The 20,168-nt window shown below is 53.1% G+C and overlaps 10 protein-coding genes and 1 non-coding gene across 11 annotated transcripts; 7 read left to right on the top strand and 4 right to left on the bottom strand.

Moving 5' to 3' along the window:
* Positions 1-20: 20 nt before the first annotated feature.
* Positions 21-2,489, top strand: CAOG_02294 (hypothetical protein; the record flags this gene model as incomplete). The annotated part of the gene is made up of 2 exons (XM_004348994.1): positions 21-172; positions 995-2,489. 2 exons carry the CDS (start codon positions 21-23, stop codon positions 2,487-2,489), a joined length of 1,647 nt encoding a protein of 548 aa, XP_004349044.1.
* Positions 2,490-2,849: 360 nt separating this feature from the next.
* CAOG_02293 (adenosylmethionine decarboxylase 1) lies at positions 2,850-5,011 on the top strand. The gene is made up of 3 exons (XM_004348993.2): positions 2,850-3,177; positions 3,589-3,698; positions 3,899-5,011. Exons 1-3 carry the CDS (start codon positions 2,935-2,937, stop codon positions 4,920-4,922), a joined length of 1,377 nt encoding a protein of 458 aa, XP_004349043.1. The 5' UTR covers positions 2,850-2,934; the 3' UTR covers positions 4,923-5,011.
* A 1,810-nt stretch (positions 5,012-6,821) lies between these two features.
* On the top strand, positions 6,822-8,807 carry CAOG_02292 (hypothetical protein; the record flags this gene model as incomplete). The annotated part of the gene is made up of 2 exons (XM_004348992.1): positions 6,822-7,107; positions 7,192-8,807. The coding sequence occupies 2 exons, from the start codon at positions 6,822-6,824 to the stop codon at positions 8,805-8,807; spliced, it is 1,902 nt and encodes a 633-aa protein (XP_004349042.1).
* Positions 8,808-9,127: 320 nt separating this feature from the next.
* On the bottom strand, positions 9,128-9,198 carry CAOG_09406. The gene has a single exon. It is a non-coding gene; the product is annotated as a tRNA-His (tRNA).
* Positions 9,199-9,412: 214 nt separating this feature from the next.
* Positions 9,413-10,853, top strand: CAOG_02291 (ubiquitin-conjugating enzyme E2N; the record flags this gene model as incomplete). The annotated part of the gene is made up of 5 exons (XM_004348991.2): positions 9,413-9,445; positions 10,082-10,255; positions 10,389-10,461; positions 10,548-10,688; positions 10,816-10,853. The coding sequence occupies 5 exons, from the start codon at positions 9,413-9,415 to the stop codon at positions 10,851-10,853; spliced, it is 459 nt and encodes a 152-aa protein (XP_004349041.2).
* Positions 10,739-11,938, bottom strand: CAOG_02290 (hypothetical protein). Its single transcript, XM_004348990.2, has 4 exons — positions 11,830-11,938; positions 11,495-11,741; positions 11,334-11,402; positions 10,739-11,225 (listed from the first exon to the last, which is right to left on the bottom strand). Exons 1-4 carry the CDS (start codon positions 11,923-11,925, stop codon positions 11,059-11,061), a joined length of 579 nt encoding a protein of 192 aa, XP_004349040.1. The 5' UTR covers positions 11,926-11,938; the 3' UTR covers positions 10,739-11,058.
* A 71-nt stretch (positions 11,939-12,009) lies between these two features.
* Positions 12,010-13,995, bottom strand: CAOG_02289 (hypothetical protein). The gene is made up of 2 exons (XM_004348989.2): positions 13,938-13,995; positions 12,010-13,850 (listed from the first exon to the last, which is right to left on the bottom strand). The coding sequence occupies exon 2, from the start codon at positions 13,836-13,838 to the stop codon at positions 12,117-12,119; it is 1,722 nt and encodes a 573-aa protein (XP_004349039.1). The 5' UTR covers positions 13,839-13,850; positions 13,938-13,995; the 3' UTR covers positions 12,010-12,116.
* A 16-nt stretch (positions 13,996-14,011) lies between these two features.
* Positions 14,012-16,952, bottom strand: CAOG_02288 (hypothetical protein). The gene is made up of 4 exons (XM_004348988.2): positions 15,870-16,952; positions 15,496-15,726; positions 14,871-15,387; positions 14,012-14,687 (listed from the first exon to the last, which is right to left on the bottom strand). The coding sequence occupies exons 1-4, from the start codon at positions 16,632-16,634 to the stop codon at positions 14,161-14,163; spliced, it is 2,040 nt and encodes a 679-aa protein (XP_004349038.2). The 5' UTR covers positions 16,635-16,952; the 3' UTR covers positions 14,012-14,160.
* A 282-nt stretch (positions 16,953-17,234) lies between these two features.
* On the top strand, positions 17,235-18,875 carry CAOG_02287 (thioredoxin). Its single transcript, XM_004348987.2, has 4 exons — positions 17,235-17,263; positions 17,385-17,646; positions 18,149-18,272; positions 18,569-18,875. Exons 2-4 carry the CDS (start codon positions 17,408-17,410, stop codon positions 18,686-18,688), a joined length of 483 nt encoding a protein of 160 aa, XP_004349037.1. The 5' UTR covers positions 17,235-17,263; positions 17,385-17,407; the 3' UTR covers positions 18,689-18,875.
* A 7-nt stretch (positions 18,876-18,882) lies between these two features.
* CAOG_02286 (hypothetical protein) lies at positions 18,883-19,351 on the top strand. The gene has a single exon (XM_004348986.2). The coding sequence runs from the start codon at positions 19,028-19,030 to the stop codon at positions 19,235-19,237; it is 210 nt and encodes a 69-aa protein (XP_004349036.1). The 5' UTR covers positions 18,883-19,027; the 3' UTR covers positions 19,238-19,351.
* Positions 19,352-19,567: 216 nt separating this feature from the next.
* Positions 19,568-19,982, top strand: CAOG_02285 (hypothetical protein; the record flags this gene model as incomplete). Its single annotated transcript, XM_004348985.2, has 2 exons — positions 19,568-19,765; positions 19,884-19,982. 2 exons carry the CDS (start codon positions 19,568-19,570, stop codon positions 19,980-19,982), a joined length of 297 nt encoding a protein of 98 aa, XP_004349035.2.
* Between the last annotated feature and the right edge of the window lie 186 nt (positions 19,983-20,168).

Below are 20,168 nucleotides of genomic sequence, written 5' to 3'. Positions count from 1 at the left end.
CGTCTCAAGCTGACTTTCGAATGGACTTGCCGTGCCGCCAGCAGCAGAAGCAGCAGCAGCAGCAGCAATGCGCCTGCTTGCTGTCTGTCCGCGGCGGTCGCGGCAGCATCTTGAACGCATGGCACTCCGATTCTTTCATTGGCTCCGCTGCTCCCTTTGGCACTTTTGGCTCGTCGCTTCCGCCATGCCGCGCCCGCCTCTGAACTCTGTGTTTCTCTCTCTCTCTCTTTGTTTTTCTCCTTTTTGTTCTCCCTCTGCCTTTCCACACACTCCAAGCTTGTCGTCAATTTCTTTTGACTTGACGTCATGGTCTCCAAGTTTGGATTTACTTTGGCTTCCGTGTTTTTTTTATTTTTTTCTGAGTATTTTTTTTTTTGGCCAAAGTCCGAAATCGCTCGCTCTCTATTTTTGCTTGAATCGCCGCTCGGAGCCGCTACCCTGCAGCTGCGCTGTTCAGTATGAACACACTGGTGCCGTTCGCTAGCAACGTCGGTGCCCGCACCATGGGTCTACATCAACTTTTCCAAGTCTGCACAAAACGCGTTTAACGCTTCCTTGCCGCTTTTCAGCAAATCTGAGCGATTTTGCCACCTTCCCGTCCCGACCTGTCGTTGGACCAAAAAAAGACCAAGAACAAAACACAAGCTCAAGAAATTGAAAACATCCTCACACCCCGAACTCGCTTCCCGCTTTGACATTTCTACTCTCTACCGGATTCTCCCCTCCCCCTGAAGCTTCTTCCTGGTTTCTGGTCTTTGGCCTTTTGTTCTCCTCTTTTCTGTTCCCCAACTCTGTCGGTTTTGGCGATTTTTTATTTTCAAAAAATTGCCAGACAAGTCAGATGCAAGAAGCAAGAAGAACGAGAACACAAAAGCGCCCTCCAAAAACCTCGGTTTGAAGTTTTACAAACCCCGTTTTCACAAACAACCCCCCCCCCAAACACCAAAGCTACCACAATATCAACTACATCAACAACAACAACCTGTCATGTGAGTACCCCGTTTTCCCTGGCCACGGCCGCTTCCCAGCGCGCCGCTTCGATTCTCCCCCCGTCGTTCGATTCCGTTTCTTCCCCTTTGTCCACCTTGTCATCGCCTCCCTCGACCTTGGATGCTTGCGACGACATTCCCGCGCCTACTCCTGTCGCGGCGTTCTATCTCCACCAGCTTCTCGGCTCGTCCAGCAAGGAGCGCGATGTGGACCGGCTCTTGCACCACCCCGACATGCTGTCTTACCTTGCCGGGCACTCTGCGGCCCCCTTCCGTCGCGCCTCGACTGCTGCCACCAAGCGCCCCAGCTCGGAGGCACTTGCTTCGCCGCCTGCTCAGCGCCCACGCCTGGATGATGGCTCCCATTCGAGTGCTGCTGCTGCTGCGCCGCCCTCCTCTGCTGTCGATTGGTTTGAACACGCATCCTTGCGTGACATTCTCAACGACGAAAATCTCGTGCTGCACCTTGATGCACCGTCCTTGTCCATGCAACAGCTCGACCCGTCGCTTGCGAGTCCTCTTCCTGTGCAGACGCAGCCAGTCGCTGTGCGCCTTGACGTTCCGTCTTCGCCACCAGTCCTGGCCTCCATTCCGCTCGTTCCGTCGGCCACCGACCTGGTCACCCTTGCTGACGACCACCACCTGCTTCTCGCCGATCATCCTCGCTCGCTTTCGGTTGAAGGCTTGCTGCTCAAATCCAGTCCTTTGGTTTCCTCCCACGATCACAATCTTGCCGTCGCTCCGTTGCTGCTTGCAGGCGACAGCCTTCCCGCAGGCTCTTGGTCGCTGCCCGTGTCAAACTCGCACTCGGACACTTCCCCTTCTCGGGCCCTCCAGAGCCTGCTGGACGACTCGAGCGTCGAGCATGCGTTGAACTCGTCCAGCGTTGCGAACGCCCACTTTCCCGACTTTGCAGGTCTCTTCGAGTTTGACGACCTCTCGCCGTTCCAACCTCCCGCGGCCTTCTTTTCCGAGCAGAGCTTTAGTCCTGCGTCGCCGTTGAAAGAGTCGACGCCCCAACCTTCGCCGTCCGCTGCTGCTGCTACTCCAGCTGCTCCAGCTGCTCCAGTTGTCGAACAGTCCCCGATTAGCAAGCCGCGAGCTGCTTCCTCCCGCTCGCGAGCGACCACACAGCGTGCCGCTGCTTCCAGCAACAAGCCTGTCAAGGCCAGTGCCGTTGCTGCAGTTGCTGCCGAGAAGGCTGCTGCTGCTGCTCCTTCTGCAAGCAGTGATTCTGACGGCGCCCAAGAACTCGACGCTGGCGATCTTCCGCAGCGCAAGCTCTCTCGACGCGAGCGCAACAACATTGCTGTTCGACGCTGCCGCGACAAAAACCGCGAAAAGTCTCTCGCTGCAAAGTCTCAATGCGAAACGGTGGCGCAAGAAAATGCCAATCTCCGTGTGCGCATCCATTCTCTTGAGCAAGAAGTCAGCTACCTCAAGTCGATGCTCTTGTCGCAAGTCATCCCTGGCATGCCGCTTCCAAGCGCTTCACGATGAGATTTTTGTTTGAATTTGTGTCAAAGTGTCGGAACCCAAATGCAGCAATTCGCACCAAAAGCCCACCTGTGCAAATTTCATGTCATGCAGTATGAGAATTTGCGGTGATGCACTTGTTTAAAATAATCATGATGGTGAAAAGTCAAGAAAAAGAAAAAGAAAAAACGAAAAAAAAAAAAAAAAAAACCCCCGACAAAATCTCACATTCCAGGTCGGGAACTGTACCTCAGAGGTGGGCGTTCTCGTGCCACGATTCGCTTGGCTTGTGATTGTGATTTTTTTGCCGTCGTAACACGGCCACGAGATGCGAGTGAAATATCGCAGAGGATAATCACAATTTTAGATTTCAACGGGTAGTCATTTTTTTTTTTTTTTGGGAGTAACACGACCAACCATCAAGCTGCATTGCGAGACATCAAAAGAGACCCTGGCTCGTTTTGCACCCATGACGGCACACACATGCGAGCGATCTGGCGACCATGGCGACCATGGCGATGACCGCGAGCTCCTCAAGCGTGCCATGCTCTGTAAAACCGCCGACGCCGACGCCGACACCGACGCCGACACGCGCGCCGCCATCAGCGCAAGTCCTGCCGCTCCGGAGCAGCCGGAATCGCCCGAGTTCTTCGAAGGCACCGAGAAGCTTCTTGAGATTGAGTTTGCCGACAGCCCGAGCTGCGACGACCGGGTGAGTTCTTGGCTGAAAGAAAAGACAAAAAAAAAAAAAAAAAAAAAAAAAAAAAAAAACGGTGATGAAACAACGCTCACGCTGATTCTTGGCGGAGTGCTTCAAGATGATCGCATACGAGTCGATGCGTTGACTTGCCTCTCTACCTGCATTTCGTTTGCAGTTTTGCAAAAGGGATTGAGCGTGAGGCAGGGTTGAGGGAGAGAGAGAGAGAGAGAGCGACACACATGGAAACTGCCCTTTCGCTCTGCAAATTGCATGAGCATGTGGCGATCGATAACGAAACCACACACACACACACACACACGCATCAAGCCGAGCACTATCCACTGCGGCATTACATACAACACAGCCAGCAGTGAACAGCGTGTTCTCATGTCTTTGGGCTCACTGCGCTCTTTGTCGCAACAGGGACTCCGAGCCGTGACCGCCGACGAGTGGCAGGTCGTTTTGCGGCTAGTCAACTGCACAATCTGCCGCACATCCGCGCCCAGCAGCGTCTACAATGCCTACGTATTGAGGTACGATGCTCTTGTGTCTCTTGCAATGTCTCTCTGCATGTTGCTGGCGTGTGATTTTTTTTTTTTTGGGGTCGTTTGCGGAGCTTTTTTCTTTTTTTTTTTTTTCTTTGTTCGTCTTGGCGTTCGTTGAGCTCACCCGATCATCTTTACTATGCTGCTACTTTGACCGTGACCACCACTGCTGGCCATCGAAATCACAGCGAAAGCTCCATGTTTGTCGCAAGACGCAAGATTGTTATCAAAACATGCGGAACAACACGGCTGCTTCCGGCACTCCCCGAATTCATGCGGATTGCCCGAGAACGGTGCGGACTGTCCGAACTGCAGGACTTGTTCTTTTCTCGAAAGTCATTTTTGCGGCCAGAGGAGCAACCAGAGCCCCATCGCGGGTTTGACGAGGAAGTGGATTATCTGCGCTCGCTCTTTGGCGCCCAGAGTGGCGTGGTCATTTCCCGTGATGATTGGCATGTGTTTTGCCTCAATCCAATCTCCAAACGTGCCTCCGGTCATGCCGAGGTTGACCAAACGCTCGAAGTGCTGATGACCAACCTCGATCCGGTCGCCATGCAGCAATTTTACCGCACACCTGCGTTCGTCAATGACGCGACGACAGACTTGACGACTGGTGTTGCAGGGATTATCCCCGGAACGACCATTTGCAGTCTCCTGTTCGATCCCTGCGGCTACTCCGCCAATGGCATCTTTGACGGTGACTGTGCTGGTGTGGAAGACGACGAGACGACGAGTCGACGGCGGGGACGGCTACGGCGACCTCCGCACTACTTTACCATTCACGTTACTCCGCAGCCCGAATGCTCGTTTGTGAGCTTTGAAACGAACGCGCCGCTCCATCTCCACAACGAAATTGTCGCTCGCGTGCTTCGGGTTTTCCGACCGAGCCAATTCAGTGTGTCTGTGTTTGCAACACGAGCAGCTCTCGGCGCAGTCTCCCGCTGCCCACACGCCGGCCCCGAAGCGAGCAATAATACTGGTGACGACAACAACTGTGTGCTAGAGGTGGAGGTGGACCTCCAAAAACAACAACAACAACAACAACCACACTTTGCCGAAACCGAAAGCCTGTGCTTGCCCTCCGTGCCGTGCACCCAGAGCGCCCACACCTGGCTTGTGCCCGGATTCGCTGTACAGGATGTCTTTGACTGTGATGCCTCCCTCCAGCGCCACATTGTTCGCTATGCAAAATTTGCCCTGCCACCGCGATGACATTTTGCCGCGCTCTTTGTGCACCGTCTCGGCTATGCGAGGTTTAGTCCAAACTCCAATGTAATAAATGTACTGTACTCTGAGTTTCCGCTCTATTGTCTTTTTTGTGGCTTGTTTGAGTGAGAAAGCGGCAAATGAAATTGGTGCGTTTTGCAGCAAAACGAGCTGCGGCAATTCCCAAACCAATGAGCTCACACATTGAGAGCTGCGTAGGGAGATTTAGTGCCGCTGGAAGACACAGCACCAGAGAAATCAAACAAGGAGCGCCTGCGCGAAAACCTCTAGTCCGACTTGCACTGTTTGATTGATCCACAAGCTTCAAACAAATCCAAAAATCTTTTTCAATCCTGTTAACCATGGGGTCCCAAAAACAGTGGGAAAACAGTGAAAAGATCATCCGCGCACACACAATCGGCTGGACCCTCGAAGAGGGGACGGCTGTTGTGCGTGCAGTCCACGTCGGGGTAGATCTAGAGCAGATTCATCTTATAGACGTGGATAAAGATTTGAAGACGACATGCCATGCGCTGTTTGTCAAGCAAAAAGCGTGGGATTTCTGGCCGGCAGACAGCAAAACCGAAGAAGCAATAATGTGTGAACGTGGAGGTTATCTGAATGTGTGGACTCTTCGGCATAGTGAGTATATTCATAGACTTCACAGAGAGCAGTCAAATTTTACCGCTTTCACGAATTATCATGACTTCTACCATCAGGGGAAAGAACCACAGGAGGAAATAGCATTTGCTGGTCTCGTCAATAGAGATGAACTGAGCCGTCGAAAAAACGAGTTGCGCTGTGATATTCTCAAGGGAATCACTGAGGATCTTTGCCTTCTCTTGAGGGAGCGGGAAGATGTTCTCCGGTCTAGAAGGCCGATTCCAGTTGCGATGCTGAGAGTGAGGATGAAGTTCAAGTTTGACATGGAGCTTGAACAGGAGTACGACTTGAAACCAGCACAGGGTGAAATTGCTTCTGTTGGAAAGTTCAAGTTTGGTCGCGATGACAATTCCAGCTGGTTCTCTCGACCTGCGACACTGGAATTGGAATATCCATGGAATTCCAGCTTTCAGAGAGCTTATTATGGGTTGTAACGTTGTTCTTGATTTATGTTTCAAGAATTATTAATATCCATAGCATAGAAATGAGCATCCGATGCTTCAAACAGAGCTGGTTGCGAAAAGCTTCCAAAAGCTCAAGTTTTGGGATAACTCTAGCCCGACTTGGACTGCACACACAACAGCCGTCCCCTCTTCGAGGGTCCAGCCGATTGTGTGTGTCCGGATCATCTTCTCTGTTACACCCCAACCCATATCTGTTGGCTCAGTGCTCAATATACTTCGTATCTACCTATTCCTCCCTTTCGGGTGTAACATTCCCACTGATTTTGCACTGATTTTGGCACCCCCTCCCCATAAAAAAGATTGTGGAATTTGTTTGAAGGCTGCATGCAGTCTTGCAGTCGAACAGTACAAGTCGGGCTAGATGTAGATGAGGTGTCCTTTGTTGTCGAGGTGAAAGTCTTTCCATTTGTTAGTGAAACGGGAGGGTGAAACGCCTGTTGGAACTTTCCCGACCTTTTTGTTCGCTGTGACATCACTCAAATCCTGCCTAGTAAACAGACGTTTGGAAATTGGGTTGATGTTCATCCTCAGTGCTATATGATAGGAAAGTTAAAGAGCTACACAATTTGCGGTCGGTGAATCGAGTGGCCGTCAGCGGCCACCACGCTACTCCCACAGAAATCTCGTCACTTCTCGCCCCAACTTGCTTTGTTTGACTGGTCGAACAAGCTCCGAATAATTTGGGACAATATGATCTGCCTGGATGGAGCACTGAACTAGTCGTGTGACATTCGTTTTTTTTTTCTCGGCAAATCGATCAACTCCAGTACCCGCGCACATGAGTTCGAGCCAGGCCGCACTTGCTCCAGCAAGCACCGAGCAAGCAAGACTCCAAGAAGAGATCGCTCGATTGAACGTTCGTATTGAACAGAACGAAACTCGACTCGCGCGCTTCGAGCAGCTCGCTACTGAAGCTAAAACCGAACAACTAGCGCAGCAGTATGAGACTTGCGCAGACACCATCCTGGCAATCATCAACACGACGAGCGCGGCTCTCGCGGCAGTTCGTCAACAGCTGTTCGCCTTGCTAGCCCCAACCGCAGCCGCACAAGGCGCGGTGCTCTGTATGTCTGCCATTCTCCCGAGATGCTTGTGTTGAACAGACACGGCGTTGAAAATGCTCACTTTCCGTCTTAATTCTTTGGTAGTGGACGCAAACGACCCGCTTGTCCGATTTTGGCGAGCCCTTCTTGACAACCAAGTGACCGAGCAGGTCTTGCGACTGGATCCTAACACCAACCGGATGGTCGCAGTGGCTCATGTTCCTGGGCAGCCGCTTCAAGCCAATGAACCAAGGTTCTTGACCCTGCCTGACAGCGTGTTCTGGCTTGGGAACGAGGAACTTGGATCGGTCCTCATGGTCCGCAGTTGCTACGATGCAATGTTCGATGCGATCATCAATCCACCAGCAAACTCTGCGCCAGCAGCAAACTCTGCGCCAGCAGCAAACTCTGCGCGGCGTCCAAAGCACCGCTGGATTGTCACTGGAAATCCAGGTACCGGCAAGACGTTCTTTTCGGCGTACTTTGTCTATCGCTTGTTCCAGCGACACCCTCGGCTGACCTTGGTTTACGAGCCAGCGCCGCAGCAGCAGCCAGCCACCATTCGCTACCTCCTGCGGCCTGACCGAGAGGTTTTGAGAGGCAGCATTGCTCTGGACAGCTTTTACGACAGTCTCGACGACCGCCGCGCCGATTTCTGGTACCTTGTCGATGGCCATCCCGCTGGTATCTACCGTGCTTACACCCTGCTCGTCACCTTGCCGCGCCACGACTTTTACAAGGAGGTCCAGAAAGACGCCTATCCTAGGATGTTCATGCCAGTGTGGTCGTGGAACGAGCTGCTTGCTCGCCTCCAGCAACGGAACGCGACTCCCGAGCAAGTTCTAGCTGCCGAACAGCGTTTTTATCGCTGGGGTGGCATCGCGCGCGAGGTTCTCGATGATGGGATGACTCTGCCGTATTCCGAACTGCTTTTGAACGAGGCGCTTGGTCGTTGCAATATCCAGACGGTCCGCAGCGCTGTGGGTCAGATTTCTGGTGCGGAAGACTTTTCACACCGAATTCTTCACGTCCATATCCGAGCAGGCGGTCGTCCCTTCTCGCTCTACTATCTACTGTTTGCGTCTGACTGGGTGGCCGACCAATTTTTGACTCTTGCGCTTGCCAACGAACGCGACAACCTCGTCAGCTTTTTGCGTGCGTCTGCCTTCCTTCCAGAGCCTGGCGCGCTTCGCGGGCAAGTGTTTGAGAAGCTCGCCCATCGTCTCATCCGTCAGGGCGGATCTTTCAACGTTCGAAACTTGTCCAACAACCAAAGAACCAATCAGGTCCTTCCGCCGCTCACATCCGTCCGCTTCCTCCAGCTGGACCAGGTTAATCTCAATCTCCCGAATCACTACTATCTGCCAGATCACGACAATTTTCCGGCCATCGACGCCATCATCTCGCCGAACAACAACCGCAACTCGCCCTATGTGTTCTTGCAGATGACCGTCAGTCGGGACCATCCTGTCATTGCGCAACGCTTGAGCGAGGCCATTGCTCTTTTGCCACCTGGAAGCGTCGCCCAGTTGTACTTTGTGGTGCCCTCTGAACTTTTCGATGCTTTTCGGCCGCAGCCCTACCACACCACCGATCATCACGTGTTTCAGACTGCTCAGACTGCTCAGACTGTGCCTGCGAATGTCCGGAACGTCCAGCAATTTGCCTTGCGCATAGATTTCGCGATTTTCCCGAAACAAAACCCTGCTGCTATCGTCTGATCCCACCGATTTTGCATTTCCTGTTATGTCAGTAAAGGCTTGTTTTTATAGAACTCGAAAAGGGTTCGTGGTGCGTTCCTTGCACTGTTTGACTGATCAACAAGCTTCAAACAAATCCGAAAATCTGTTTGAATCCTTTGTAACCAGGGGGGTCCCAAAAACAGTGGGAAAACAGTGACAAGATCATCCGCGCACACACAATCGGCTGGACCCTCGAAGAGGGGACGGCTGTTGTGCGTGCAGTCCACGTCGGGGTAGAAAACCAGAACCAACCAGAACAAAACAAGAAAAAAACACCCAAAAGCGAAAAAAAAAAAGCCTGCACTCACTGAGAATCGAGCTCAGGTCGCCAGAGCCACAATCTGGAGTTCTGCCACTAAACTATGAGTGCCGAGAGAGACTCGGGGCTTTTGCGTAGTCGATCCTTTTTCCGGAGCGTGCGAATGCTGACGGAATTCATCAGCCAAATCTGAAAATCTGATGCAGTCGCTCGAACATTGCAGTTGAAGGGTCCTGACTCGCTTCCATCAAACCTCGTTGTTGTTTTTTGTTGTCTGTCTCTTTTTCCCTGCACTCTTCATTTCTAACTCTCAGAACTCTCACCAATGGAAGGCGGTCTTCCCAAGCGGATTATCAAGGTTTTGTTTCCATTCTGCTCAATCCTTTCTCGTTCCGGCCCCTCCACCCCGTGTCCCCCCCTCTCCAAGGCTTGCCATGCATCTGGCTCTTCCGACTTGACTCATCCGTTGGGCAGCGATCCGAGCACAGCTGCATCATCACCAGTTTTTTTTTTTTTTTTTTTTTTTTTTTTTTTTTCGGTTTCGCTTTTTTTTTTTTTGCGAGATCGCAGCGATTCGACCGCGACGAAGGGCGCTGTTCGGCCGACTTTCGTCACAAACCCCTCCTCGGTCGTTGCACAACGACGCTCCAAGCCATGCGCGTCCCCTTTGCGGCTGGGCTGACCGCAGACCAGTTTGTCGCTGCGTTTAAATATGTTGTTTGGGTCATCTCTTTGGCTGGGTGCTCTTTGGGCGGGCGTCCCCGCTGTCGAGCGCAACGATCTCGGCTGTTTTGCATGACGAGCTCAGCCCATCTCTGAGATTGTCAGCGCTGCCCACGCTGGGCGCAGGCAGGGAAGAAGAGGCGGGGGGGGGCAAGAGATTGAGAGACGTGCTTACAGCCAAACAAACTCTCACTTTGGCTTGTGCTTCAGTCACCAATCGAGCTCACTTTTGCACTTGTTGGGATTGCAATGTGTTGTGGTCTATCAACAGGAAACCCAGCGACTCGTAGCAGAGCCTGTTCCTGGAATCTCTGCAGAGCCGGACGAACAGAACGCGCGCTACTTTGGCATCAAAATCGATGGTCCTCACGAGTCTCCGTTCGAGGGCGGTGTCTTCCGACTTGAGCTCTTCCTGCCCGAAGACTACCCCATGGCACCTCCTAAAGTATGGCACGCTGGGGCTAGCGGGGCTGCTGGGGCTAGCGGGGCTGGTGTGTGTTTTGGGGCATGCTGATGTGTCCACAAGTTGCTCACTGTCTTCCTTTTGGTTTGTTTGATGTGCTTTCTCGACAACTCAGGTTCGTTTCCTGACCAAAATCTACCACCCCAACATTGACAGGCTTGGCCGCATTTGCCTGGATATCTTGAAGGGTACGAGGACTTGAGGGTGTTCTGCTTATTTCCACTTGTTCATGCCGAGCTTTGTGAACTCATCGACCTGTTTGATTCCCTTCCAGACAAATGGAGCCCTGCCCTTCAAATCCGAACAGTCTTGCTGTCAGTCCAAGCCTTGTTGAGCGCACCCAACCCAGATGACCCGCTTGCAAACGACGTGGCCGAGCAGTGGAAGACGAACGAGCCGGCTGCTATCGCGACTGGTACGTTGCATTGAGCATGCCGATGGATTGTGACAGATTTGGAAAGCACGGGAGCAACCATGTATTTACAATCACTCACACGCACATATTTTTTTTTTTTGGGGGCCTCACTCTCCAATCGGAACAGCACGACAATGGACTCGGCAATACGCAACTGGCAAGTGAGCCATTCAGTTCCTGGTTTCATCCATTTGTAGCTGGTCTGCATCGCACGAACTCTGTTGTTTCTGTGTTGTCCAGCGAGGACAGAGTGGTAGTACTGTTGAGCTTCCGTCGTCCCCGTCCAGCTGATGTCCGTTTGGTGTTCTTTTGTTGCTGTTTTTGTGATGTAAACTTGGGCTTTTTCACCATAAAGTCGTCCTGTTGGCATTCACGCAGCCCCGTCATCTTCCACGGTCGATTCGGTCGACGGATAGACCATCCGTACTGCCAGCGAGCAATTGGTGCAGCCGAACAATTCGACACGACCCGCAAAGTTCCGTGGTGTTGCGACAAACTCCCCAGAGCACCTGCAAGGATAGATGTAGCAGCCTTCGCCTGCGACAAGAGTGAAGGACGAGTTGAGGCGAACAGAGTCAAGGGGAAACCTCTCTCTCGCGCGCGTCGACAATCCAAAAAACCCCAAAAAGCGTTTTCGCCACATACCATCGTCAAAGTCCCAATCCTCCAAAACTAAATCCTCGTTAACAGCAGCAACTAGCGAGAGATAGGCATCTGTTTGCCACAAAACAACCACGACCGGACACACGCGAGTTGAGTTTGGCAGCAGCAGCAAAATTCACACGCAGCGCACACCACACTCGTACTGCTTCGCTGGGCATCGTAGACGGCGCGCAATTGGGCATCTCTTAGTGTTTCCCAAGCTTCTTGAATGAGCAGGAAGACGGACGTGTCGCTCGTGCTCGGGTCTGCAGGCGCACGTGTGACGCCCGTCATCATCATCATGGTGTCAGGCTCAAGCGCAGTCGCTCCTGGGGCCGGACTCGCAGTCGCCGCGGCTGCACTACTATCTGCTTGCAGACCATTCACTAATGCTGCCTTGTCCGGATGGTGCTGCGATTTTCAAGCGTGTGAGATCAATGAAACCACCTCACCCCTTTCTCATTCTCTCACTCGCTCAGACACCGTTTCATTCACCGACCCGTAGTAGCAGGCGTTGATAAGCTTTGCGAATGACTTCGATACTATTGTCTGGCGCGACGTTCAGAATTCGATAATAGTCGACCCATGAGGACATTTTACTGTTTGGCTCAAATTTGAAGACTGTGTTCCGTAACCCGATCAACAAAGATGTGTGTAGGTTTCTTGGAGCTTTGTAAAGTTCTCTGAAGGTTGTTTAATCAGTCTAACAGTGCAAGCCGGGCTCGAGGAGGAGGAGGAGGAGGAGGAATCATAACAAAACGAAAAACACAAAATGAAAAAAAGTCGCTAACGAATCTTGCGCGTATAATCCACCCAAAAGACGCCCGTCTGTGGTTCAGAGTAAGGGAATCGGAGTGAATCAATCAGCACGCGCACGGCTGGACGCAATTTGGCCTTTCCTGCGACGCTATGCGCCCCTCGGCCCGTGATAATGCGTAAAGTTCCAGCGTCGCCGCTGTTGTTGCGGTTGCCGCCAGACCTACCACCACGGTGGCTCATGAACGAGTCATCTTGTTTGGCGCGCTGATGCAGCTCGTTGAGCACTGCCTGCACAGCAGCGACCGCATCCGCGACCCCGTAGCCGTGTAGATCAATCGATGGGGCTGTAGAGGAGCGAATCGAGGCGCGCGCCATTTCCACAGCGGCTTGTTGTGCGGCGCGCTTCAGCTCCTGCGTGTGATGATGTGCTTGCTGTGAGTAGTGTCCAGCCACAGACGCGCCTCCGTTCCTACTAGTAGCATTGGCATGGGCGGCTGCAGCTCGTTGCAAGTAGTGCGCGCGTGCATCCTCGTGCACTGCGATGGTGTGGTGTGTTGCTGGGCTAGCGCTGCTCGAGGGGAAGGAGGTGCCAACCCAGGCTGCTGTGTGAGTGGGGACCGAGGGTGACGATGCTACGCCTCTAGTCAAGCCGGAAGGAACGCTTTGGCCGCCAGCCCGAACAGCGGCGGGATATGACGGTTTTCGTTTGGCAGCTTGCGGAAACATCTCACTCAATCGCGCGCTGGAGGCACCAAAGTCATACCCGCACTGGACAAACACTGCATCCACGGTATCCGACGACGCCTCAGGAAAATCATCTCGCAGTTGTGACCGCTTGAGAACCGAGGCTGCGCTATGCAGGGTTCGACTCGTGTCGCAGGAATCGGACATGTCAATCGGCTTTGGAGCCCCTGCAATGGCAGCAGGTTGCACTGCGCTGGCTTGCCTTGACGCTTGGCCCAATGCCTCCTCCCGAGCAGGTGGAAGGGTTGTGCTGTTGGCCATGCGGACGGATCGCGGAGCCCAAGCGCTTACAAACGGTGTTTGCATTGTCGAAGCAGACTCGCGCGGCCCGCGACGGCGCTCTTGTCCAGCTCCTCCATGCCTGGAGGGATGATTCTGGAGAACTTGAGGTGCTGCTTGATCTGCGGCACCATAGGCATCATCATCACCATCATCGTCATTCTCACATTCACCAGCATCAGTGGCGAACTTGTGCTCCTCGTCGCTCGACGAGCTGTCGCTCTCGGCAATCAGGCACTCAATGACATGCTCCGCCGATGGCATCCCAGTGAGCATCTGGGCAAGCACGTCCAGCGGGAAGCTCGGAAACACGTCGGACAGGACAATCAGATCGCTGTCAAACTGAGTTTGATCGCGTACATGGCCTCTTCGCCCGCCACGCGCGTCCTCGACCGCGAACGCATCCATCGCGAATATCCTCCGGCTGCTGGTTGACTCGGGCACTCCTGGATCTCCTACCAGTGTGCCTGTGACTGGGTCTTGGTCTCGTTGGCTGACGGGTGCAGTCTCAGGCGTTACGTCAAGCGCCATGACCGCTGCCGCAGCCTGGGTCTCGTCGTCCTCGTCGTTCGCCGTGCTGGCAATCAGGGCTTCACTCAGCGCGTGGTCGAGCGCGGCGTCCACATCGCCATTGTGGGCTGCCAGGAGCGCTTCGAGGTCGGACGCGCTGCGATCTGGCAGCAGTTGCTGGAAGAAGAGGAGCGCGTTTGGGTCGCTCTGAGCCATTTGGGAAGGAAACTGAGCCCACACACACGCAGCATCAGAGCAAACAAGATAAGTCAACGTTGTGAAAACGATCGATAGCATGGCGAGTTTAAGCCTCACGACTGCGAGTTGTATCGCCTTGTTATTCTGCAACACAGTGGAAATGAAACAAAAAAAAAAAAAAAAAATGAAGAGTGCTTCAACTTTGTAGGGTTGTAGCGAGGAAATCGAAAATCAATTCATCATTCAATACAGCTGTCTTTGTGTTGTTGCAGCTGCTCCATACCACGAAATACCAGTACCAAAAAATCGATCCAAAAAATCCATCCAACAACCTCCTTCATCATGCACGACTGGCAAGCTGTCGCTTGATGGACTTGCGCAGTTGAGCCATCAGATAAAACACGTCAGTCGAAATGTTGGGCGCGCCAAACAGCTCCATGGCAGAGACGTCGCTGCGCGGACCGGCCGGATGGCCGCGCTCAATGATGCGAACAATGGCTGGGAAGGACTGCAAGGGGCCAGACGTCCCTTGTGCCTGGCCGTTGGCATCTGGTTCATCGCCCAGCGGAGCAAACGACATGGCAATGGAGAGTGCGGGGTTGGCCAAGTCGTCGATAAACGCCCGCAGCGTGTAGTATGTGAGACGGAAGAGGTCAATGTTGGGCTCGGGCGCCAGCAGCATGACTTCAGCCTCCTTTGTGGGTGTGAGACTGACAAGAAGCACAGCGCTTCCCAATCGAACACCCAGGCCCAGGGCGGTATGGACGGCCGCGAGATCCGTAAAGTAGTTGTGCGAGAACGATTCTGGTGAATTTCGGGAAATGATATTGTACAGTTCCAGCGTGTTGGCAAGCTCTTGGAAGCGACCTGACAGACAAACAGACCCGTTGATCGAGGCATAGTTGTGAGACCAAGTGAGATTACAGAGATGAAAAGCAATCAAAGCACTCGTGTACAAAAAAAAAAACACACAAAAAAAAAAACAAACCAAAAACAAAAACAAAAACAACAAAACAAAAACTCCAAAAATCATGCGTCTTCATCACGTACCATAATATCGATCAGGAGCCATGCTCAACTGGACATGCGGGTGCACTTGGCTGGCACTGGCTTTCGGCAAAATGTCCCACATGAGGTGTGGGAAGCGGAAGGCGCGATCAGCCTTGTACACTTTGCCAAACCAGCGCATGGAAATTTGCATCAAATCAACAAACGCGGGCTCGTCGAACTTGAGAGGATGGTGTGTTTTGAGCAATGCAAGGCCGTGAAACACTTCGTACTTGAACGCATTGGAGGCTGTGTGGGCGTAGGTCGATTCAATGCGCCCGAACGAGTCGGACGCCGTCATCTGCAGCGGGTTGCAAAAGTCGCACGTGGGTTGCGTTTCATCAACCAACTGTTGCACATACTTGGCAATCTGATCAGGGTCTCCACGAGTCCCTGGGCGCTGGCCACGAAGTGGAGAGAACAGAGCGTGGTCGTCCGTAAACTGGTTGGCGATTGAGACGAACGGCTGCGTTTGCATGGCGTCAAAGAGTTCGGGCTTGTTTCCCAGCCATCCTTTGACCTGAGTGAAGAGAAAGGTGGATTGATAAATAGAGAGTGTGAGAGAGTGAGCACACCACATTGTTTGTGTTCGACGTGTTCGACGTTTCCTCCCTCCCTCCCTCCTTACCTTTTCAACCAGCGGTTCTGGGAAATGGAGCTGTCTTGAGGTCCGTTTCGTGACGGCAATCATCCGCGTTGCAATGGCATGCAAGATGGCTTCATCGCCTTGAGGGTTTTTGTATTCGACAAATTCCGCATCCTTGGAGAGGGAGCCGGCTGTAACCACGCATGCCTTCCAAGCGTCCAGCAAAGCCGGCAGATCGCTGACATTCTCGACAGCTGGAAGTCCACCTGAGCACTACCAAAAACGAAAAAATCGAACGCAAACGTTTTTCAGCAAAATGCATCGTTGTCGCTGTTGTTGTAATTCCCCCAAAAGCACACAAAATGGGGGAGGTGGGGGCAAGGCAATTGGCAAATGCAATGCTGCTCGCTGTTTACCTTGCTGGATGCAGGGAGTGAAGCGATGCGTGTCGTTGTGGACGCCCTGACTGGGACGGCGCCACCTGCGTCCGCAACGTCCTGTGCGGCCACCGCAACGCCATCCATCGTCTCTGCGAGGACGAACTTGCCATAGTCGTCCGGGCTGACGGACGGCGCCTGGAACCGCGGCGGGACGTCGTGCTCGAAGTCGATGTGAACAAGCTTGCCGCCCTGCCGCAGCCGCAGATGGTCGACGAGCAGCCGCAGCGAGGGCGCATGGACCTCGCCGGACGCTGCACCGCCATCCACATTGGCCCCGTTGTTGAGGCTGGCGGACGAGCGAGCCGCGTCATCTGTCGTCCAGGACACGTCGCCGCCGTTTGCGGTGCTGCCCGAAGTCGACGACGACGGCGGCGACCCAGCGAGCAGCGCAGCCCCTGCAATGATGAAGAGCACGAGGAAGGCAGCAGCAACGCCGCGCGAGAGGAAGACGCGGCGGGTGACGAGGTGGGCGCAGGAAGCGAGCCATGCAAAGAGTGAAGGATTGCCGCTCAGACCGCCGCTCAGACTGCTGGCGTTGTCGTCGCCAGCCGGGCTGCTGGAATTGCGGTAGTCACCGACAGTGACTGCAACGCTCGCCGCCATCGCCGGAGCAGCGCAGAAGCCCAGAAGAAGAAGAAGGAGAAGGAGAAGGAGAAGAAGAACGGGAAGGAACAAGAAGAACAAGACTGAGAACGAATGAGACTTGCGGGCTTGGCCTGAATGGCTGCGCGAATGCATCATCGGAGAGTTGTTCGGAAAGGGGGAAGGGGAAAGGGGAAAAGGAGAAGAAAGGAGGAGGAGGAGGAGGAGCGTTGACAATTTGCTCTCTGAGAATTCCGGGTTTTTGCTGCTTCTGAGCGGCGTTGAATCCACCCGTATCCCCTGAATAAAGTGCGTGCGCGTGTGTAGATGCACTTGGTTGCGTATGGACGAGTGGGCGAAACAAGCAAAGTGCGCACATCCATCAAACAGCAAAGCAGCAGTGCAGTGCAAAACGAAAGAAAGAAACAAAAAAACAAAAAACAAAAAAACAAACAAACAAAAAACCACTTTGCAAAGTGACTGAGAAAGATAGCAACAGAAGAACGCTGTGGTCAAGTCAAGATAAAAGCAAAACCACCACCACCACATCAGACGCGCGCGGGATGTGCAGCACAAAAACAACGCAAAGTCGTAAGGCGGTGCTCAAGGAAGAGTCTCTTGTGCGCGCTGAGTAACTCGTGCTGCAAACTGTGTACAGCTGCACTGAGTAATACTGCGAACCTACATTGCGGTAAAACCTTGCGAGCTGCACTTGAAGGCACCGTGGCCAAGTACAGTAGGATCTGACTTCACTTCTCAGTCACTTACAGTCGCAGCGCTGAGACCGTGTACAGTACACCTTTCTGAGACGAATGCCAAACACATTCTTGCTCATCCCATTAGACCTTCCTTGCTCTACTTTGCTTTTCCCCCCCCCCACCTCGCCTCGCCTCATTCTTTCATTCTCAGACAAGCCACAAAACCACACACCAATGCTTTTGGCCAGTATTGCATCGCGGCGATTTCTCGCTGCATCTTCCGTCGCGATGACGGCTCCAGCGCGGATGGCCGTCGCTGCATTCAGCACCTCGGCGTTCGCTGCTGCTGGTGCTGGTGCTGGTTCTGGCTCTGATGCGGCGAGCGGACGCGTGTTTGACGTTACGTCCGAGGCCGACTTTCAGCAGCGTGTCATCGACGCCAAGGTCCCTGTCATTGTCGACTTCTGGGCGGCGTAAGTGTGCCAGCCGATCATCAGCACATCCGTGCTCATCCCGCTAACGTAGCTTGAGTCAGGGGTGGCGGAAGGAGGAGGAGAAGGAGGAGAACCGCAGCTGGAATGGCCATCAGACAACTACTGCTCTGTTGAGGTCTACGATGATACTCCAAACAGCCGATGGACGAGGACATGATCCACAAGCTCGAGATGAATAGAGCACAGACTATATTTCGAGCGATTCGGCGAGCACTTTTGGAAACTTTGATTCAAGCGAAACAATACATCCGACACTGTACAAACGCCGATCGAACGCGACTCGAGCTGATGAGTCAGATGCGAGCTTATTCGAGCTAGGCCATCCGCGAATTTTACAAACCTGAGAGACTCCACCCCCGAAACTGAGAATGGGATTTTCCAATTCGGCGGCAGAGATCCCAACCACCTGACTGTTCTCTCCATGCTTGTGCGTGTGTTGTTTGGATTCTAAAAATGCTGCTTGGATTGTTTGCTTTGACAGTTGGTGCGGTCCGTGCCGTGCATTGACGCCGACGTTGACCCGCGTTGTCGGCGAAAGCTCGACTGAGGTCCATCTCGCCAAGGTGAACGTGGATGAGGTTGGCGACATTGCGGCCAAGTACCAGGTAGGTCAACTTACAGAGACTTGTCGCAGGTTTTGCAAGTGCAGTTGCGGCGAGCGGAGAGCGGAGAACGAAAAAGTTCAGGACTGTCTCCAAAACGACTTGAACCAGCATCTTCAAGGCAGCAATACACGACACCATCGAATCGACAAATTATGCCGCGAGGGAATGCCAAAGAGGGGTGAAGGCGCAGGGGTGGGGGTGGGGCAAGTGGAATCGAGCAACAATGCCTTACCTGCTGTACTCACCCCCTCTGACCCCCCCCCCCGCCTCCTGCCCCAAAATTTGTTTCAATGTAGATCTCTTCGATTCCTGCAGTGTTTGCTTTCAAGAACGGAGCTGTCAGTGACCAATTCGTTGGCGCGCTGCCCTACCCAAAGGTCAAATCGTTCGTCGACAAGCTCGCTTCCCAGTCGTAGTGGATTGACCAGCTTTTTTCGGCACCAGCCTCTTTTCGTTCTCCCCTATATCGATCCACGTCTTTTCTTGTTGGTTGATAAGACTCCTGCATGCCGGGGTGCGCTTCCGTTCACACTCTTCGCACTCTTCGCACTCTTCGCACTCTTCGCACTGTTCGCACTTTTCATGTCCTCCCTTCAAAAGCGCCCTGCCAAATACAAATGGATTGATTCATTCCTACTTTTTTTCTTTGTGTGTGTGCTCCCCTTCTCGTCTCGCTTCCCTTTGGCCCCACTCGCCCAGCGCGTACAAACTTTTGCTCTCAGAAACCAATCTGCAGCGTGTCCCATTTATCAACAATGAACTCCCTTGTCAACGACGTCCGAAAGCACCGCGAGCTTATTCCTTTGGTGGTTATTGTCACTGGAGCCGTATCCTATGGCATCGGGTCCATCATCCACACCACATTGAAGAAGGACGTTGTCGTGGATCACGTCAACAATCCATTTCCGTGGCAGAGCGTCGATCCCAACGAATTCAAGCCCGAGTCGCACCGCCGACGCCCATGATGATGATGATCTGGCATTGCTTGTTGTTAGTTCTGTTTTTATTGTGTGATGCTTGTGCTGCCAGTGTCTTTGTGAGCTTCTACAAAATACATTAGGAGGAAATTGTTTGATTCGGCTTTTGTTGACCCGTGTGGCTGTTGTCGTCCTCTATCCACAATGACGGGTTTACGCATTCACATACACACAACTGCGCCACTTCGACTATGCACAACCATTGAGCGATATTCGGCGACGCAGGCACCAAACCGAAAAAGAAACCAAAAAACCAAATCACTCCATCTTTTGTTTTGCACTTTGCCTCGACTCGTACCTTCAACTTCCAACACAACCATGAGTGCTATCAGTACCGTATTTAGCGACTTGAAAGCCAACAAGGAGCTCATTCCGCTGGTGACCTTTGTCGGCTCTGCAGTGACGTTCGGCGTTGCAGCGATGATTCACACATCGGTCAGCGCCAAAGACGTTGTTTTCCACCACCGCAGCAACCCGTTCCCGTGGCAGTCCACCAACCAACCCGCGACCCCTCCCGTGGGCCACCACAGGAGGCCTTGAAACGTCTCGCTGTCCTGCTCGTCGGAGGTTCCATAACCCTGGAACTTCAAAAGTCTCAAATTCCGACAGTGCAGCGTTCATGTTCTCGCTTTAGGTCACCGTGCCGCGTTTTTTTTTGGCCACTCCGTCCCGCGCTGGCTGTAACTGCACTGCTTCGTCTGCCCTTGGGCGAGCCTGCATTCCCTGTACATAGCTTGTGTCAATACATCTTGCCTTTCTTTCGCTGCTGGCCCAATTTTAATTCCAATGTTGTTTTTCGTCATCTGGTGCAAAAAGTTGATAAATTCGCCATTCATTTCGATCTTGGTCATCACAATTCATCCCCTTCACGAGTCGCTACAGGTCTGTTGTGGTTGTTTGCCGCGAGTATGCTCAGTGG

The sequence above is a fragment of the Capsaspora owczarzaki genome (assembly GCF_000151315.2).
Source record: "Capsaspora owczarzaki ATCC 30864 unplaced genomic scaffold supercont2.3, whole genome shotgun sequence".
In the NCBI taxonomy this organism is placed as follows: domain Eukaryota; class Filasterea; order Ministeriida; family Capsasporidae; genus Capsaspora; species Capsaspora owczarzaki.
This window is presented reverse-complemented; position numbering and strand designations above follow the sequence as displayed.

What these genes read in the sequence shown, in the direction of transcription:
- CAOG_02288 (XM_004348988.2), bottom strand. Translation starts at nt 16,634, where the DNA reads ATGATGCATTCGCGCAGCCATTCAGGCCAAGCCCGCAAGTCTCATTCG. An exon ending in CAGAACCGCTGGTTGAAAAG is followed by an intron (nt 15,388 to 15,495) that starts GTAAGGAGGGAG and finishes CTCTTCACTCAG; the next exon opens with GTCAAAGGATGGCTGGGAAA. An exon ending in GGCTCCTGATCGATATTATG is followed by an intron (nt 14,688 to 14,870) that starts GTACGTGATGAA and finishes TTTGTCTGTCAG; the next exon opens with GTCGCTTCCAAGAGCTTGCC.
- CAOG_02286 (XM_004348986.2), top strand. Translation starts at nt 19,028, where the DNA reads ATGAACTCCCTTGTCAACGACGTCCGAAAGCACCGCGAGCTTATTCCT.
- CAOG_02290 (XM_004348990.2), bottom strand. Translation starts at nt 11,925, where the DNA reads ATGTCCTCATGGGTCGACTATTATCGAATTCTGAACGTCGCGCCAGAC. An exon ending in ATCAACGCCTGCTACTACGG is followed by an intron (nt 11,742 to 11,829) that starts GTCGGTGAATGA and finishes TGAAAATCGCAG; the next exon opens with CACCATCCGGACAAGGCAGC. An exon ending in CTACGATGCCCAGCGAAGCA is followed by an intron (nt 11,403 to 11,494) that starts GTACGAGTGTGG and finishes TGTGGCAAACAG; the next exon opens with ATGCCTATCTCTCGCTAGTT.
- CAOG_02287 (XM_004348987.2), top strand. Translation starts at nt 17,408, where the DNA reads ATGCTTTTGGCCAGTATTGCATCGCGGCGATTTCTCGCTGCATCTTCC. An exon ending in ATTGTCGACTTCTGGGCGGC is followed by an intron (nt 17,647 to 18,148) that starts GTAAGTGTGCCA and finishes TTGCTTTGACAG; the next exon opens with TTGGTGCGGTCCGTGCCGTG. An exon ending in ACATTGCGGCCAAGTACCAG is followed by an intron (nt 18,273 to 18,568) that starts GTAGGTCAACTT and finishes GTTTCAATGTAG; the next exon opens with ATCTCTTCGATTCCTGCAGT.
- CAOG_02289 (XM_004348989.2), bottom strand. Translation starts at nt 13,838, where the DNA reads ATGGCTCAGAGCGACCCAAACGCGCTCCTCTTCTTCCAGCAACTGCTG.
- CAOG_02293 (XM_004348993.2), top strand. Translation starts at nt 2,935, where the DNA reads ATGACGGCACACACATGCGAGCGATCTGGCGACCATGGCGACCATGGC. An exon ending in GCCCGAGCTGCGACGACCGG is followed by an intron (nt 3,178 to 3,588) that starts GTGAGTTCTTGG and finishes TTGTCGCAACAG; the next exon opens with GGACTCCGAGCCGTGACCGC. An exon ending in TACAATGCCTACGTATTGAG is followed by an intron (nt 3,699 to 3,898) that starts GTACGATGCTCT and finishes TCGAAATCACAG; the next exon opens with CGAAAGCTCCATGTTTGTCG.